Below are 20,466 nucleotides of genomic sequence, written 5' to 3'. Positions count from 1 at the left end.
GCAGCTGCGTTGACATTCTAAAACGGCAGTGTCTAATCCGTAGTAATAATAATTTACGCCGCGTTTTAAAAATCCGATAAAAATCCGGGTATGTATTACAACAAAGGTCAAAAGCATAAAGTCTATCGACCACTCTATTCGATAAAACCATGTACGTGACAGTAAATCTGCGGTTAGCGGGATCACCGTTGTAAACGTGGTTGCCATTTGAATTACTGGCATATGTGGAATTGTTGAAACCAGTCGTTACGACGTATTCTCTTTTACAGTAACGGTAATCATTAATAGAGCGCGGCGAAATCGTGCTACTTGTTACAGACATAATGAACGTTCTTGTGCTGAAAATTGCGAATTATTTTATTTTACTCGAGTGTTTAACGTTTAATTGAATACGCACGACGCGTGTACCTACATATATCGTTTCGCTAAATAATATTAAAAAAAAAGAAGTTTAAATACTCCTATCAAATGTCGCACAGATATTGTATCGGTGTATTATTGTAACGTTGTAGTAGATGAAAGGTGACGGAGAAATTTATCCGAGATAAATATTTTAACAGGCACTATTAGTGCGAGACCGGGGCGCATTAATCACTGAACTTTTAAACCTTTTAAAAATTAGCAGACGCGCTATTTGTATACCTATAGTTCTCGGGGGGGAGAGAGGGCGTTAGTTAAAAGGACGACTGCGGAGAATGGGCGAAACGGAAGGATATAGAAGAGGCATTTCCACAACGATCAATTTCAATTATTCCAGCAGTCGAGCAACCTTAGCAACCACTACTGCGTGCAAATGTGTGCGGACGTCTACGCGTGCTTATGCGCGGATATTCCCCGCTTTTCGAGGCCGTCATTGTAATTCGAATTTTTACGTCGGGAAGGGCCGACTAGGTTATTTTCCGCGTAAATAATGGAGTCAATTAGGAGGAGCTAATTATTTTTCAGAGTCCCGCCGCTTAAACTCGTCAATCATTCCCGAAAAGTATGGTGGAAAATAACGGTTGTTGGCGCGAGGCGAGCTTTCGAAGCATTGCATATTCAGGAAGGAAGAATTTATTATACATTTATCTGCCACACGCAACCTCGATATATACTATTTAAATGTGGTGCCGCAAAAAGTACATATTCATTAGCACGCGTACATTTGATCATTTAATTAATAGAAAGAGGGGCCCTTTAATGGAAAAGTTCGGTACGATGGTATATCAGAAAACTGATTTCTTTCCGAATAATTATGCGCCGATAAGGCAACGGCGATTATTTCGAATTTATTCGTTAGAGTTTCCACAATTTTACTTCACATTAATAAAAGTATATCGCCTACCGTTGGCGTATATTTTCATCTTTAAATTTATTAGCGCGACTTTAATCGCGTATTTCTTTTCGCGGACGAGCTCTCTGGGGAGGGGACAAAAGTTATTTCAATAATCCCCCAAGGTATACCATTGGCTCACTAGCAGGCTTGCAAATTTTTGTAATATTTTATAAAGTACTACCGGAAGCATAAAAAAGAAAAACTTTACGTCTGTGAAACTGGTAAAAACTGGCGTGAAGTTGCAGTATATCGCGGCAGAAATTTCTTATACGGCCGGCAGAAAAATCCGCGTTGCTCTTTTCTTCTCCAATTGTCTCACTTGTACTTTATTTGAAATACACGTATCCATAAGTTCTTGGAAACACTTCAAGTATCGTTCCATAAAGTATACCGCGTTTGTTAGAAAGATTTTTCTAATTTACTTCAAGAAACTTTCCTCCCGTATTATCGTTCTTTTCTAATTTCATTTATTTTGTACAGAAATTCTGCAAATATTTACGAATCGCTGTGCTTCGATTTTTCACGAGTGTAAACAATCGGAAATCATTTCTACAAATTAGATGCGTGCGAGTTTGTTCGAAACGCTAGATTTTTTTTCTTTTTTTTTTTTTAATTATGTTTGCGTACTTAATTTTGACTAGCTAGCTGACGTCAATCGGGTCGTATTAAATTGCCGTTAAAATACCTCGGTGGATAACATGATGGGAGAAGCAGAGATTCGGAAAAACCATGCGGAGCTTTCGCAGGCCGTGCGATCAGAAAAGGCGCAACGAACAGGTCGGGGGCGGTTTGCGGCGATCGCCGACGCGATGAAGAGGATCTCTGCTTCTCCTACCATGAAGACCTAGTTTACCTTGGCGTCGCCGGTGCTCTCTCCTTTGTGCGGGAAGTGTCATAGTAGCCCTCGATCAATGCTACTGTGTTCGGAGAGTTACGTTTCTCTTACTATCTAGCTGAAACAGCAAACATCCGTGCTTCTGTCCCGGCTGTGGAGATTAGTTCAGCTAACTCTGTCTCTAATAACGGGTAATTGGCTCGAGTCAAGTACTTTTTATTGTATTTATCTACAGGACGTTTCAAAACTATCGTATTATCAATTTGAAGGTAACTTCGACGAGACGAGATCTTTCGCGCGAATGCAACAAAAAATATGTATATTAAACGCGCGGAAGTACATTTTATTAGTACAATGAGAAAATTAAATAGTTACCAATTTATCTTTGGCGTTAAAAATCTTGTGTCTTTATAAATCTTTGGTATTTAATTTCGTTTTATTAAGATAATCGGAATTACGAGGCGTGGAATTTTAATTTCTGCGGGTTTCGCTTCGTCAAGTTCAGTATTATAGGAATTAGTGAATAAAAAGTTACTTCGCAACTTATTAAGGTAATTTTGGTTTGGATTATATTCATATGTCAACGAAATACCAATTTACTTGTTAGAAATAGTTACACGGATATTTGAGAGATGTTGCAGACATTGCGAACATAGCGGCATCGCGCGCATAAATTCAGAAAATACGAATTTAGGTAGTTTTGTTGACTTTATGAATAATAAATTCGGTGTGACGTTAGAACGGTAAGTAGGTTGATTGAATTCGCCGTTTGCCAAACAATTCTACAAGTGAATTCGTAGGCCAATTTGCGTAACAAAATCTCTTATTTGTGTGACGCGCTGTGCGTCGCCACAGCGACTATAACTACGTATATTTAATCAAGAATATTTGTGTGCAAAGTGCATTGCGCCATATTCACGTATGAATTATTATATACGTATATGTATATACGTATAATACACATGTGACGAATAGGTATTTTACATCGCAGTTAATAATCGGGGAAAAACAACTTGCTAAATTATTTAAGCAATCTCCATTTGTTTTAATAACTTATGAGATCGTAAGTGAAATGATTCAACGAGACTTTTTTTTTTTTTACAAAATTAATTGTAGCAAGGCACGATCAAAAACTATGCTTCATTAATATGCTTCGTTAAATTAAGATTTTTTTTTTATTTGCTGGCGAAATAATTTTGCACTCGTTTATTTCATATCTACGTGATTGCCCTTAAAATATGAATAGCATCCTTTTCAGGGACGCTCTATAATGATTGGCATGTATCGTACTGTAACAATTCAGCTTGCAATCTCCCATTGGGAAAAGAGTAATTGTGTTGGGATCGATGTGCAATTGAGTTCGAAATTGCAATATGCTTTTTATTGCATGTATCAATACAAATTGGTACGATATAATTGCAATTCTAATCAAGTTAAAAATTTTTAATTTAGAACAACGAACAACGTTAACACACTCGGTCCAAGAATTTCTTACGTTCATTAAAATATTTTTTTTTTTTTGTTTCTTATTAATTTTTGTATATAGATTCTTTTTTTTATATAAAAATTATTAATTTACTTAAACGATTACTTTATTTCGACATTTGTTTTACGCATTTAACTGTCTAATTTTTCTTTCACACGAAAGAGGCTTTTATTATGAGCTTTTTCTACTTATAGACGACATATTGAAAATTCCTCGTCGCTTTTTATTCCCGATGATTTTTTCTGATCGGCTATTCGTCATGCCGTTTGAGTGCAATAACACGTACTGCACAATATCCACGCGCGAAGAGAGTAATTGCGCTGGGATCGGTATGCAGATGAGTTCCGAACCGGATTCTGTTTTTCATCGATGAAGTCAATATTACGAAATAGTATGGGCGTCTCGGTAAACCGACGGTGGTGCAAGGCAGACTAAGGATAACGAACTTGTACAAGATGTTACTGAATTCGCTAGTTCCGTAGCCCTGGGGTGAGCCGCTATACGATGATTAAATTTCCTAGTCGCACTCCTTACAAGTTATTTTACAGGAAATTTAAACTTTAGCTCAAGGTTGCCCGTCCTCCAGAATCGCTGTATTTAATACGCTTCTTAGGTATCGTTTTTCATTATTACCGCCCTGACTCATTATTATCGTTGTTCAGAAACTCTCTGGCAGGTATATGTATATATATATATTTAGAATGAAGCAGCAACGCTTTGGATTATCTATAAAATTACATTTGCGTCATTTCGAGATCTTGCGATTTAGCAATAAAGCCGTCGCCGTCTTTTGATAATCTTGCAGTCTTATAGAATCCATTAATATTTCAAAGGGATTATTACTTATACACGTTTATTCCGTATTCTATATAAGAATATTAATTATTGAAACAAATTTTATTTTATTCAATTGATTAATCATTCTATTTAATGCATTTTAATTACGATCTTGTGAAATATACACCAAGGCTATTTTTGTGGTTATTACTGGAATTAATCAGATTATAATTAACACGATAAATATTTGTCTTGCTTTACATTGCCTTAATTAATATGTGCGAACTATAATACAAAAGCGCTGATACAATTGTGATTATAAGTGAAATCTTGTAAGAACAAAGATGATACACGAATGGATTTGTTTGCTTCTGCAAGAAAACATTCTTAATACGAAATATTTGCTTTCATCTAATTGTCAATTAATATATTAATTAGGAATTTATAGTATTATTTCCAACAATTGTTTTAGCCATAATGAGGTTATTTAATTTAAATATGTCAGGCACAATAATAATATCTCTGACATGGAGATTTGGGAAAGCATTTAAACGGCACTAAGTTAACATAAAATGCGGTAGATCTTAAACGTACTATTATAGTATTACATATTTATACGAAACATTTAATATTCATTTACTTACCTGCTTAGTATAGTTTTTTTCTTTTTTTTAAATTATCTTAATATTATTTAAAATAGAAAGAAAATTTTTGTGAATTAATATTATAAATTTAGGATGTTTACACGAGAAATAAAGAAGGCGATAAATTGGCGGAGGCAAAGTGAAAAATCGATCAACGATCATGCATCTTTGTACATCGGTTTATTATTATAGCGGTACTTTGACACTGGTTATTTTAAGAAAGATAATATTTAGCCTCTTTACTATTTTTGTCTATTTGCTCTCGCACTCGTTTTCGCTCTCTCCCTCTCTTTCTTCCTAGCTTTCTCTTTCGCTCGCACGCATTCTTTCACGCAATTTTTGTATTTGTTGAGAAGTCTTGACAGCTCATCAAGCTTAATGGAATTAAGTACGGAAGCAATATCTCTGTACATCCCGCATTCGAGAAGAACTTCTCGAATTAATCTCCCCCTTTTCTTTTCATTCTTTTTTTTTTTATATATATATTTTTTTTTTCTTTTTTATTTTATTTCCCTTACGCTCGATTCTCTCGATCTCTCTCACACGCACACACCGTTCGATAAAATTTCTTCCGTCTAGCACTCTCTCTGACTTCCCGTCTGGCTTTATCATTCAAGCATACTATTTGCCACCGCGAATTTTTCATCTCCTACGTTCTGCATTTTGGCGTTACCCTATCTGCTTTCTCTACCTTGTCCCTGTTTTTCTACCTTTTGCTAGCCTTATGCTCTCTTCCTATTTTTATTACTCTCGCACTTCATTTCAGTCACGATATAGTCTCCTCAGGAATTGAGCGTACCGCGAAGAGTCGAACTCTTGAGGCGCGGCGTGTAACCATTATTATTGTCACTGTGTCCAATTTATCGGTCTTACTCCAAACCAATCAGCTAAATTGTTAAACCCCCCTTATTGTGGTTATTGCCACTTAATTACGACACGTTTGCAATGGCTGCGTACACGCGATACCGAAAATCAGAAGACATTTAAACACTAACGGAAGTGCCGATAGGTTTTTGAGCTCTCGCGCGAATAGCTCTGTATATAATTTTTTTTTTACAATTGGCATTTATTACGAAAGAGATTGAGGTTTTACGCGATACCGATTTACCACGATGCAAGCCGAAATAGTACCGAATTTTTTTCGCTCGCAGGTTTTTTGCCGCGAATATTTATATATATATATATATATATATATATATTTTTTTCTTTTTTTTTTTTTTTTGTTCCTTTCTTTTTTGTCGTACATATTCAGTATTTTCCGACGGACGACATGTGCAGCGCCGGATGTGTTTGTGTACGTCAGAATTTATATGAAATAACGCGCTGATTCTCGCTCGTGCTTTTAACGTCTTGGTTACAGTACTTGACGTCTGCATCTCCAACGTTGATGGAGTTTGAACAGTGTCGACGTTAAGGGTATTCTTTTCATCGAGTAGTTACTACAACGATATCGACATCTGAATGACTTTACATACTGAGCCACACGCGATTTTCCACAAAACTCGATAAGCCAGATACGCGATTACAGAGACTGATTTTATAAGTAACACTTGTTTATATTCGTTTAAAACTTCGGATCTGTTAGAATTTTATGCGAACGTTTGTCTCCAATTGTTGCACTAGAAATTTTTTGACAGTCACGACTGTTTCACGACAACCGTTTCTTTTCTTCTTGGCCTCTAATTGTGCAAGTCACGTCCGAATAATTTCTTATTTCCTCCGATATCGCCTCTTGCGTAATCCGCGACGTATTGGCGGTTTTCGAAGCGATACGGATTAGCTCGGAGTATCTCGTTTCCAACTTCGACGTTTAGTCGTTCGTCCTTCCTCGGTGGTTTCCTCAGTCAGGAGAATCCTTCCAACTTTCTGATTAACACTTGAGTTATCGCACCTCTTCCTGACAAATCCACTTGAATCCCGTCGTAATAATAGAATGCACGCTTCCGATCGCCGATACTGTGGCTTACTTAAGAATCTTTTTTAAACACACGTCGATCAGCCGCGGGCTCGTCGATCGTTGAGGAAGCATCGACGCTTCTCGATCACGATTCTCGATGTCCAGCCGCCTGTCTCTCTCGAACAGACAGACGTGTTCCGACTCTGGTCACCAAAGCTCTGCAGTGGGCGTGAGAGTATGCACCTCGATGTTCTCGTGACGATGATACCTGTCCGTTCGATGCACCGTTGCTCTTCGCGATAGTACAACGGTCAGCGCCGCGACAGCGCCTAGGGCCGCGCCGACTAACACTAACATTCCAGGATGAGCGCCGGCGGACAAAGCCTCGGATACCCTCGCGCCGGAATCGGTCGCCCTACTGTTCAATTCTTCCGCAATCGTCTTCGAGTTGCGTTCGTCTAACACCGCGTTCGCTTTGGTCACATTGCTTATGCCACCCGGGTGCTTTTCGATCGTTTTCCTTCCCACGTTTGACGGCCCCGGCGAGAGAATCTCGCCGACGCCTGACGCGGCAACTTTGCTCATCCTGCCGTTTTTTTGCGCCCCACTATCGGCACGGTTATCGAAAGTTTGCGAACGCGACTCCGCGTCTTCCATTCTCATAATGGATAGCTTGGGGTCGCTCGATGCTCGAGAGGTCGGAACGACGATGTGCTTGATTAAATTCTGATCCATCGAGATACGATTTGTTTTATCGCTCTTACGATCTCCGCTCGTCCGCCTCGTGATTGACGACGTTACGTTACGGAAAGACGTCGGCGCCTTGTAGATTTGCAGCGTTTTTTTCGGCGTTGCTGTCGTGCCGGCGGCGATCGCGGCAGCGAGAAAATTCGAATCAGCCACCATTTTCGATTCGGCTTTCGCGGTTACGGAAGATAACGTGAAAAGATCCGTGATGTTGCCGTCGGAATTCGCATCTTCGATATTGGAAGACACCGTGACGTTTGGCTGATCAGTATTCGACGTATGTTCAAGCGTAAAGACGACAGATAGGGTAACCGAAGTGCTTGTCGTGACGATTCCCGCGGTCGTGGAAACGAAATTTGCCGGCAGCGGTAGTTGATGCAAAAATATTCCCGCTAGTTTCCGTGGACTGGAACACCGTGCCGTTTGGTGCTGTTGATTTAACTCGCGGTGCTGTCTAATCCATTCGCCTAACCAATAAAGATCTTCCGTGCAATTCCAATTATTTTTTCCGAGCCTAAGAACGCGCAGCTGCGGCAGCACGTACGCGATGTCGGATCGAATGGTGGTGACGTTGGTCGCCGAGAGATTTAATTCTATCAGGCTTTTGCAGGCGGATAATGCGGCATCGTCCGCTAGTAACTGTCCCGCGAGAACCGGACTACGCGACACGTCTAGCGTCACTAAATGCTCCGGAGTCGGTACCGGGAAAGCCATGTCGCTTTGTTCTTCCTGATGTCGTTGAAGCGACGTTAGACCTGACATTCGGAGCTTCGTCAGATTACTCGGTCCACTTAGAGTATTAGTTGATAACGCTTTGATAGGATTATCGGATAGATCCAGCTCGGCGAGCAAAGGCAGTTGACCGAGCGCGCCGACGTCGATCTCGCTGATGGCATTATCGTTCAATATTAACGATCGTAGATTGTACAGGCCATTGAGATCATCGAGTTTCAACGCGGTTATCGCATTTCGCTGCAATTTAAGCATCACGAGACTGCTCGGTAAACTACCCGGTACTTTCGAAAGTGCATTTCCGGATAGATCGAGTTCTTCCAAAACCTCTAACCGTCCCAAAGCGTCGTTTTCGATATCCATTAAACGATTATCAGCGATGTCCAACATACGCAGCAAGGGATAGCTATCCAAGTCGCCGCTACGGATGGTGGTTAATCTGTTGCCAGCGAGTCTGAGTGCCCTCACCGATCTCGTCAAAGCGGCTGGAACTCGCGCTAATCCAGTACGAGACGCGTCCACGGTCTCTAATCTCCTCCCGGTGCCTAATAATAGAGATACGTCTCTCTCTTTTAACGGATTTTCCGCTAGCCTTAGAATAGATAGCCCCGATAACGGTTGCAAAGTCCCCGAGGCCGCTCTAGCCAATCCATTTCGCGAAACATCGAGTTCTCTCAATCTGTCGAGACTTTCGAACCACCTGGCGCCTAAGACTTGCAGCTGGTTGCCGCTGAGATCGAGTTTCTGCAAGGAGTACAGCGGAGTGAGCGCGCTGTCCGGCAGATCCGTCAACCTGTTGTCCGATAGATCGAGAAATTCCAATCGATCGAGGCCGCGAAACGCGTCTTCCTCCACCGTGCCGATCACGTTCTTACGTAAACTTAATCGCACGAGTTTGTCGAGCGTCCTGAAAGAATCTGCACTGATCTCTGATAACGAGTTGTTTGATAAATCTAGATACGCCAAATCGCTGAGATTCATCGCATGAATCACCAGCACGTCCCTTACTCGCGGCAAGTTGTTGCACGACAGATTTAACGACTTTAAGCGCTCGAGACCGTGCCACGACGCGTTCAACGACACCAACGAACAATTTGTCACCGTAAGCTCGACGAAAAACGGTAGAATCTCCGTCGACTCCTCCAAAAATGACGCGTTGGTTGTTTCCGCTGTATCGTTCGTCTTGAGATTATTCGGAGCACCGTTCATTCCGAGATCGATCACTAAATCGGCGGCTTCCAGCTCGTCCAGAAAAACATCGACGTTCGGCCCCTTCGCGCTGCTTACCGACAAACTTCTCATTACCGCGGGTAACTCTGACAGACTCGGGACACGTCCGCGACACGTCACGTCCACCAAAGTTAACGAATTATTTTTCTCTGCATTATTTTGATGACACTCGCAGAGATCCGGACAGGCGGAACCGCTCGCCATCAAGGCGAGCAGCACTAACGGAAGCCACATCGCTTCCAAGACGACGTCTTCACATCTCGTCCACCGTCCGTAAGAATCTCGCGACGCAGTTGGCTTGCTCGTGAACAAAATGACAAGACGCGCGGGATGACAGTATCGGAGATCGCGGAGGCGCGTGCCGCGACCGCGAGTTCATCTACGGGAATAAAAGTGACGCGCGATCGACGTTGGTGACTATTAACGATGATGGATGCCGCCAAAAACGTTATATAGCTTATATGCGGGCTGCCAATACCGGCGGGTACTATCAGTCTCGTCGAACGTGATGTCCATACGAAGGACTGACAAACACTGCGGCGCCTAACTCGTAGCTGCACCCGCCACCCTCCGCCTCGCTTCTACTTCTCTACCCCGCGTTTCGTCTTCCTACCCTTCCGCCGGCTTCTCTCCCTGTCGCGCTTTCACCCTCGGACGCCGATCCTCTTCTGTCTCCGGACGCGGCTGTGTGCCGCCACCTACAACCATTCCACCCTTTACCCCGTATCTTCTCTCTATATACTCGGTCCGTATACGGCACCAACACTATTACTACAACCACCGCCATCGCCACCACTACCGGCAGCCGTCGCTTTTGCTCTCGAACTCGATAAGGGGTGCGAGCGCGCTTGCGTCCTCTGACAGCGTAGTGACGCGAGGAGCCGGTATCCTACGATTTCGCCAACTACCCCTTGCTACCGGCCGACTAGCTACCGCTTCGCCAACTTTCCTCATCTTCCTCCGCACTACTCCATTTTATTCGAGTCTATTTTCGCCAATTATCGCTTTTTAAATTATAACAATCTTTACAAGTATCATTTTTAACGATGTTAACAAAACAAGTAACAAAGCACGCCACTTTTATTAAAAATAATTTCTTAATTGTTTTCGTAATTATTATTATTATTTTTTTTTTTTACGGCAACGAGCTATTTATTTGTTCTACACGTTGATATTTTATGATTATTCATGAAGCGCGTAATGCAAGATAATATGCGAAATCGCTGCGAATTAGAACCGTCATGTTGCATCTTTTTATCAAGTGGCTAGCACATGTGGTTTACCCTCATCCTTGAAACAACCGCGAAGATCACGTTTCCGGAAATATTATAGATACTCGTTAAGACAATAAGCACGCACTAAGTTACTAATCCAACTAAAAGTTCGCCGGCAGTTTCACGAGTTTCAGACGCTAGTGGGCTTTCTTAGATTCGATTCGCGTGCCGAGGTTACGGAGGCGCAAAGATGCACTTCTCACGGAATAAGGTGAAAGGTCAGATAATATCTCTGATAAGAGTATCACGTATCCCGTACACGCTTTAGTAGCATTACATTATTATCATATTATCTCATATATCTATCCGTTATATTTTTTTTTTTTTTTTTTTCTTTGCTAAATTTTTATCCGTCAAATTATTTTATCATTGTGCTAAAAGATAAAAGTAAAAACTTTTTTCGCTGGCATTGTTACAGAGTACATGGCCGTTACATCGTAACGTGCATAACGTGTTCATCGAGAAAGGTAGAGAAGGGGGTTCTTTTTTTTTTATGTTAACAAAATCAACTTTAATACTAGCATTTTTTTGCGAACATTTCTGACATTTTTCGTGGAATATTGATACGGTCGTTGTGGCTTGATTATATACTCGATATTTATATTTTATTACTTTAAAATATAATTGTCGGTCTATAGTTTGATTATACAAATCCGCTTTTAATAATTTAAGGTTCCGTATTTTTTTTCTTTTTTTTATTTTTCATTATTCATGTTAATAACATGGAGCCCCGCTGATACCCTTTTAATAGCCCGATAAGGATTCGTGATACCGGAACTTTATGTGTGTTGCACGAAACAACGATCGTCGTTGCACCAATACCGTTACACGTCGTTTACGACTTTGCGAAGCCAGCTCGGCATTTAGCTTGCACTCGCAAAACTACGACTCCGCTATTCGTCGTTTAGCGCTTCGCGTTCTTTGCTGCTTAGCTCTCGTGCATCGAGATAGTCGAGGTGGCTTCTTGCCCTGCAGAACGGACGCATTAAAACCCCATCTTAGTTACAACAGAAGCGCGCGCGGCGTATTTCATTTGTAGAAAATCGGTACCGTCCTTAAAGAAGGATACGCGAATGTATCTTTACCTTTACGGTTAGCAGCGGTCATTCGCGTTCGGTTCTTAACAATGGCCCGAGCAATTCGTTTCGAACGAGGACGTCAGAAATTGTACGGGCAAATAACTGCGGAGGGTATAAAGAATACGTTTGCGAAACCAACGTTTACGAGTCCCACCCGTTATCGTCCTTCGTCGTGACTTCCTGCCACCACGTAAACCATCTCCCGCCAAAAAAAAAAAAGAAAAGCGACTTCGACGTGTTCGCCACCACGTCCTCGTTCCTTTCGTTCCCGTCCAACCGCGTCCTACTTTGAGACCAGGAATTTTCTATTTCCTAGGGTATCGCGCAAGATCAACGCGAATTCTTGGAATTGATGCCGAGTAAGGGTGTCTCTCCCCCTTTCCGGCTTTTAAATTGTCTTTATCAATCTTTCGGTAGGTGAGGCGTGTGAGAAATTGATACCGGATGCATGTAATTATTTCATTACATTGTTATTATTTTAAAATTATTTACCATTAAAAAAAATCTCACTGTTAAACGAGAAATATTAAACGAAAATGTTAATATCGAGTCTCGCAGTATTATTAAAAAAACGAAAAAAAAAAAAGGATAATAATAATAAGCTGCTTAATTTCGGAGGATTTGTATCGTTTTCTATGAGAAAGAAATGTCAACAGGAAACCAACGAGCACACGAAATTGGTGACGGAGAAAACGATGCGACTCCACGTGTCCCCGGCACCTTTGGTGTCTCTTCGAATACTCTTTCCCGCGCGTCTCTCGTTTCTCCCTCACCCACCCTTTCTCTTTCTCTTTTCTCGCAAGAAGAGACATTTGGTGCAGACCATTACCCCAGTCCCGGGTGCCATCGGCCATCAGCAGCGCGTTAAAGCCGCTGCAATTACAAACTCCGACAGTCTCATCCCCTTTATTCCATCCCGTGCGCCTTCGTTCTCCTTTCACCGCTCGTTTCCACATCGCCCCCGCGTTCCTTCCACTCTTTCTCTCATTTTCCCCTTTCGGTACCTCGCTCACTCACTCGCGCCGCGTCGCTCCTCACCGGCCCCATTTACATTTGCCCGCTACTCTCGTAAAAGTAACTTTGTAACCCGTGCGGGCAGTAGTATCCGAGCCAGGATTCCGTCCTCTATTCCGGGGAAATTACATGTCGGTCGGCACCGCAGGCTCGAAAGAAGATTTCCCTTATCAAGCGCACCGCTTCCTTCTACCACCCCCCCTACCCCCGACCGTCCTCTACCGCATACTGGATGTCCACTTACACCCAGCAATCAGCTCCTTTCCACGTAAAATGACACGCACGCGAGAGAAACATATATTTTAAAGACGCATTGTTAATTCTGTGTCTCACGTCTAATTAATACTCTTTATCAAAGTGTTGCGAAAAAAAGGGAAAAAAGCAACTTTTTATTTTACTTACATTTCTTTTGAATATTATTATTATTAAAAAAAAATTCAGTAAATCCTGTTATATATTAAAAAAAAATTAATAATTAATACACACGCGTTATAGATATGGTTTTAGCAGTCAGTTATAATTAATACCTTTATATTCAAGTAATATTCAATTTAGTGTAGTGTCACGTAATAATATAAATTAATACGATTAATAATTAATACGAAATATGCAATAATTTGTTTGAAAGTCAACTTCCATTATGCGACGTGTTATTTCGAGTCTTAACTGAAGATCTTCAACTATAACGATCAAATCGATTTTCGATGCGCTTGAAAGGCCGTACGGTGAATATTTTGAAATATCGGGAGCTTGTAATAAAAAAAGAAAAAAAAAAAAGAAATTTGCAGAGATACGGCAATACGTAAATGAGCGAAGAAGTTTGAGCGTCCCAGCGCGCATCAGATAGAGTGCTTCGTGAAATCGTTCAAAAAGTATTGGAATGGCTGCATGATCGCAATGTTTACTCGTACCTCTTGAACGCGACGTATCAACCACTCTGGAAAGTCGGAAATTTCTGGTATTCGGTGAAATTGTCGCATCGCAAATGTCGGCCCATCGATATTCTATGGGCGCTTAGAGCGATTAAATCATCGCGTGCAACTACCGAAGTGACGTGGATTTTTCAGGTCAATTTACAGAGCACTTAATCGGAGATGAGTATGTGTAGAGTCAATGTTGACGCGCGTAATGAATCGTACACGAACAATGAGAACTCACGCGTTTCCGCACACGTAAGCTTTTTCATTAGACGGTTTTCACACTCAAGGAAATTTACCAGATATATCACGTAAAATAAATGCATAAAAATATCTCGCGCACCGAGAATGCTAAAAGTTTGACGATTAATCAACGACACGTATTTACGTATTTGTACTTATTTCGCGCATGACTCTATTATTATTATCGTTGTTAAAACAGCCCTCAAACGATTTCTTATTCGTACGCGTTTCGACGATGCGGAGCGATTCCGCAGATTCGGCATAATAATTCCTACTTCCCGCGATGTACAACATTTATATCTCTGATACAAAATGCCGCGAGGTGAAATCCGTGTCGTACTTACGTACGCCGAACACGTTTATTCCAAATCCATCCATAAAGCGAGCCACGAGATTTTTCCAGGGACAGGCGACGATTGTTATTCCGTCCCAGAAGATCTCCTTTAATCGATGATTTATCTGCGGGTTTCTCGCGAGGTCAAGCAGATAACTGCTTTTAGCTTTTGTGCGCTTCTTTCGCGCCGATATCCCCACGATAGTCAGGGCTGTCGCTTCATCGGACATCGTGGAAAATCTCTCTTTAAGTCCGGCGGCTCAGGCATTTAACCTCACTGTAATGGTAGCGGTGTCAGTGATCGGGGGGTGAGGGGGAGGAAGGAGAGGAAGGGAATCGATATAGCATATCGAAAACGCCGATGCTGCACCGAGATCATTGCGGTTCGATTGCTCGACTAGGTCCGGCAAGTAATACGGCGGTGCCGTAGGGATTACGGACAGAGAGATACGAATTTATGGTACCCGAAAACGTTCGTGTTCTCGGGCGAAACTAAACGCTGAATACTTGCACGCATGTTGCACATCGAATATACGTGTACATAGCCATATACGTAAACGCGTACACGTTCACGTACGCTCGCTCTCTTTCATTAAAATTATTAATTTACGTATACAAGTACGTGTAATTATATTTTATTACCTCAAAGTATAATTGTCTGATCTGAAGCTCGATTATGCACCTTTTAAAGAAGCGTAAAATAGCAGAGGCTTGATTAAAACGTACATTAATTGAGTCTGAAGTATCGGTAACTCCGTAGGATGGTGCTTTAGGGGCTTATAAGATCTTGAATCTCTAATCAGTGTTGCGACGCTCTTCTATTTCAACGAGCCCGGTAGGTAGATCGCAACGTTAATAAATGTAACGCTATTACGCGAGCGAGCGGAGATTTTAGCACGTGTAATACGGACGATCCGGAGCAGCCGAAACGCGGGACAGATATAAATGTGCTCGGAGATGAGTAAGAGAGAACAAAGGTGTCTGGGGGGTCATTTGATATCTCTAGATAAAATAGGAGCGGCGGAATGGCTCGGAGATAAAGGCAAAGGTAGAAGGAAAACTGCGGGTCGCGCAGAGATGTGTGTCAGGGAGGTGTTGGGCTGTTCTTGCCGCTAAACGTGTACGCGCGCACGAGTTGAATCTTCTTCTATGTTGAGCAGGGGGATGCGCTAACCGTGACTTGCAAGGGGCTTTATACGGTTCTCGCGGAAAACTCGAAAGAGAGCGGGATATAAAAAAAATTGAGTTACATATCTAAAATGACACGAATACGATTGCAGAGAGAGCTCGAAATAAAGAGGGAGGAATAAAATTACGTTATTTAAAACGGAATGTGAAACGATGAATATTTTAAACTGGGTCGTATACCCGTTGCTTAGACAACGTAGGATGTAAAAGTCGCTCGGTGTTACCGTCGTCCAGCAAAGTTAACGTGTAATATCGTGATCTTTGCGCGCGTTAAAATTATCTTTTATTTGCACCGTGCAGCTTCTTTTTTTTCCTCGCTCTATTTTTTTTTTTTTTTTTTTTTTTTTTTTTGAGCTAAGATTACGTTGTTTACGCGTTACTTGTTATTTACACGCGCTTGATATTTTTGTTAGCTTACTCTCGTTAAAGGTGTGTTTCAAATTTTTTTTTATTTTATTTTACTTACGTTTGCTATATGTATAACTACTTTCACCGCGTTTCCACTGCGCTTACACCGAGCCTCATGACCTCTTTCTCTTTTTCATACATTCGCAAGCGCATTCGTCGTTTCCGGTATTTTACATTTTTGCGGCTCCGCTGCGACCGCGCTGGCAAAATCTGTAGAATCGTGAGCGCCGGGTGAATCATGCTATTGAATGCAGCGCTGCCGCTGGCATCGAATTCTCACGACGAGGTATTATTCGCGTTTCGTATTGCCGTGCCCATTTACCGCGCCGACGCATTTTCTTTTATCTCTTTGCATCGACGAAATATTATGTCTACTAAATTCTCCCGAGTGGAAATTGATTCCCACCGTTGCCTAATAATTAGCTAGCCGATTCGTGGTTCATCTCGCGACTGTCTAGCAAACCTGTCCAGCACTGAGCCAGAAATGAAACACTCAAAACGTATATAATTATTTCTAACTTATAACGAGCTAGAAAAGCTAGATACATATCTAAAAGTTTTTCGCCGCGTGATAAGTCTGCTGCGCGTCCTGACCTATCCCGGGTTCGCCGACAGTCGCGGTAGTGTGAGTACGTTCGTGTGTTAACATCTGACCGGCAGATCTTCGCATTCCAAGTTCGCATGGTCGAGGACGCGCGGGCAGCGGACAGCAAGAACCGGTTTGCCCGACGGATTCGGCAGTCGACCGCCGCGATAATATTAGTACGTGCGTGTGTTTTCATCTGCCGACAGTCTTCGCTTTCCAAGTTCGCAAAGTGGTGGACGCGCGGGCGGCGGACGGCAAGAACCGGTTGCCCCGACGAATTCGGCAGTCGAGCGAGCTTTGCGTAAAATCAAAACATAACAGTAAACAAGTACGCGGCAAAAAAAAACGTTTAGACATCTATTTAGAAACACGGTCCGCGCTGAACAGGGACTAGACGACCGATACTAGACAGATTTTGTTTTTTATTTAAATGACAACTTCACTTTATGAAGATAGAATAATACTTTCTTATAACTTATAGCTAGTACTAAGCCGGTCACTAGTTAAGAAATATATTTAATCTGCCCTGGATTGTTTAATTTCTTGATCGTCGACGGGTAGAACACAAGTCCGAACTCTCCATCATTTCATATATTTTATTATATTTTATATTAATCGTATATAATATATTATATGTATTAATATATGTACATGTAAAATGTTGAAAACGTGATACTTTTCAGGTTAGTTTTAAATTAATTAAACGATGCCGTTAAAGAAATCTAAATGCAATCAATTAATAAAACATTATTTTTATAATAAGCGTATAAAAACTTTAATTAATTAATTAATACAGTTATATTAATACATTCAATATTTAAATATAAAAATTTACGGCCTGTTCCGAATGCACAACGTGCATTTTGTGAAATTATTTAGCTTTTTACTTTCTTTTTTTAATATTACATTTTACAGAATTCCAGTTTTCTCCAAGTTATGCTTGAATTTTTATTATTTTCACATTGTAGTAATTTTTTGGAGGTTTTATTTCGAGTTATCTAATATTCGTACAATTAATCGCGTTGGAGTTTTCAGGGCATGGCGTGAAAAATATCGGTATCGCGTTTAACGCGCTTTAATTTAAACTCACCAATGTTCTTTCAATGATCGGTCAGATAATTAAAAAAGCTTAACGTTTCTTTCCTCCCTTTTGCGTACACCGCGATCTCTACGATCTCGTTATATACGAACAGTACGTTATATTAAAAAAATTTTAATTAAAAATTTGACCCGCTTGGACGGATTATAGATGAACAAAACATCTTCGTCAATTAATTACAGGCACCGACAAGCTAGCGAAAAAGGAAAAAGTTGTGCATCGGGATAGTTCGTCAGCATGTCGTTTATTTAAAAAAATATAAAAGGAAAAAGAAAAAAATAAACGAAGAGGCGGATAATGTATCGCGAAGATGCCTGCAGTCTAACAAGCAGGATGCAGAGCTAAGTATGTTAAAATTAATGGTCGGCGAAACTTCATACTCTGACTTGTCGGAAAATATGCGTAACAAAACCGTGAGCGCGGCTGCATCCTGCTCATCGTCGCGTAAAGTCAGCTTATACGTTAAAACTGTGCAATTTATTAAATTGTAATTCTGAGGATATATTTTACTCTCGCACGGCGCTGCATCGCCCAAGTGATACGGCCCAAGAAATCTCCGGTGCCGTTGCGCGAGCCGTAGGCGGCGAACGTTTCTCGTTGCCGCGAAACGAAGTATAAAACGAATGATCTAAAATTTAAAGCATCGAAACTCGCGTCCCAATTGAATTTTGTTATCACTCTCTGCATCTGTTGGCGTGAATTTAAAAACATCACCGGGCGATTCCTCCGGAAATTCGGATTCTTGCATAGGAAACACCGCACGACGTCATACGCGATCAAAAAATTTCTCGAACAAAATATTGCGATAAAACGCTTCCTCCCCTTCTCTTTCGTATCAGAAAAAAAAAAATATGCGGCTGTATAATATTATTTAATTTCGTGTTTAGAAATCCATAAACATGTCAGAGAAACAGTAACTGATGCGTCGATTGTATAAACTCAGATTCCCAGTATCGCAAACAAAAATATTGTTGTGGCAAGTAAAAATTTTAACTGAAAGTAAAAAAAGAAAAAAAAAAAAAAGAAAAAAGTTTGATTGACCGGCGGCGACGAACTCGAGGGCAAATTGATTCGCCCCGTCGTTTTCCACGTGTTTTCGAATATTAGTTTCGCTGTATCTCACCCCGAAGCATTTGAGTCACTTAGAGCTAAGATTTATCTGACGCTCGAACAATTCTCCCTCACGGTGCTCGTGTTCACCCATTCGGGGGACTAACAATGCAGAAATGTTGCCGAGCGAATTGCATGTTCCAACGACATCTAGTTACAACATTCCCGGCGTGAGTCGGTTTCGCTATCTGCGTATTTCCCAACGACTACCGATAATGTTTCCTCGGGATGTATTAGACGTTGTGCGCACTGTATTTGGCAAATGTACACTTCCTACATTACACGGCGTGTTCCATTTCTACCGCATTATATCTCAACAACGGTCCTAAATTGAGAACCCGCCTCCAACGCGCACGCAATCGGTTATTCTTTGGCGGAAGGACGGCGAAGAATGTACGTATTACATGTAAATCACATTTCTGTAAAACTCTTGAGAAAACACATCCCTCCCCTTTTCTCTCGATCTCTATCTCTCGCGCGGCGCGCTCGCGTTCCTACAGTTTGAGAAGACTAATATTTGATGGAGAGCGGTGTAACTTTTGGTTACAAAAATTAACGTAATTTCGTGTACAAAGAGCGAGATTTCTATGCAAAAGTGAGTGATCAACGGACTCTCTCACGGACAATTCATTTTTTCCTCGTGAAAATTAAAATGCCTGATGATGAAATACAAGGCAATGTAAATAGCGCAATCTATGTAAATGCGTGAGAACAATGTTACGCGTATTTCCACGTGCTGCCGTATTTGCGCACTGCCAGGTAACCACCAATGACGCTTTCTCCAAATTGTTCCCGACGTAGCAATTACGTAACGCCAAACATCATGTTTACATTGTAATTTCTCTCATACGTATGCAACGTTGTGGGTTACGTTTAGATTAAGTGAAACCTCTATTTTTTTTTCCATTTTTTTTAATTAAATTTTTACGGCCATGAAAAACGCTTAATTCCGTTTGATTATCAGGGTAACGCAAATTGGGCAACAATTTTCACATTTCGTTCCGTGAAGCGTGCTTTTTTTATTTTTTGAAATCATATAAATAAATCAATAGGTATCGAGGTAACGTTTAAAAATTATACCATTACGGTATGATATCGCGAAGCTTGGAAACCAAGCGAAATTGCTGCTTTACGTGTAAGCTCAAACCGCCAGAAACTTGTCCCAAAAGATCCATCAAGTAACCGACGACCGCGAAATGGCTCTCAACCAATCTACCACCGAGATCAGGAAATGCTTGAACGAGGAAACAACAAGTGAAAGGCAATTTGTAAAAATCTATCTCTCCCCTCTCAGAATGTTGATTGTACCACGGAAATAAAAACACACGATAATATACGCGATAACGGGCTGTTTAATGAAAATGCTTTTTTTTTCTTTTTTTTTCTTTTTTTTTTCAAAATAATAAAATACGATTATTTTTGAATAAAATACTTGAAGCACGTTCACAATTTCCTGGGTGACCAGGAACAAAGAAATTCACTTTTTTATATTTTTTTTTTTTTCACAGTACATCGCGCGCGTTACATAACTGTTCTTTTAGTAATGCTATA

The 20,466-nt window shown here is 41.1% G+C and overlaps 2 protein-coding genes across 6 annotated transcripts in view; one reads left to right on the top strand and one right to left on the bottom strand.

Annotated features, from left to right (window-relative positions):
* Positions 1-20,466, top strand: part of Timeout (circadian regulator timeout) — a 103,294-nt gene that overhangs the window by 28,435 nt on the left and 54,393 nt on the right. The window lies entirely within an intron of this gene.
* LOC139101619 (leucine-rich repeat-containing protein 15-like) lies at positions 5,221-10,323 on the bottom strand. The gene has a single exon (XM_070654903.1). It carries the CDS (start codon positions 9,895-9,897, stop codon positions 7,162-7,164), a length of 2,736 nt encoding a protein of 911 aa, XP_070511004.1. The 5' UTR covers positions 9,898-10,323; the 3' UTR covers positions 5,221-7,161.

The sequence above is a fragment of the Cardiocondyla obscurior genome, linkage group LG04 (assembly GCF_019399895.1).
Source record: "Cardiocondyla obscurior isolate alpha-2009 linkage group LG04, Cobs3.1, whole genome shotgun sequence".
NCBI lineage: Eukaryota > Metazoa > Arthropoda > Insecta > Hymenoptera > Formicidae > Cardiocondyla > Cardiocondyla obscurior.
The sequence above is the reverse complement of the archived record's forward strand: the minus strand, read 5'-3'. Positions and strand labels throughout refer to the sequence as shown.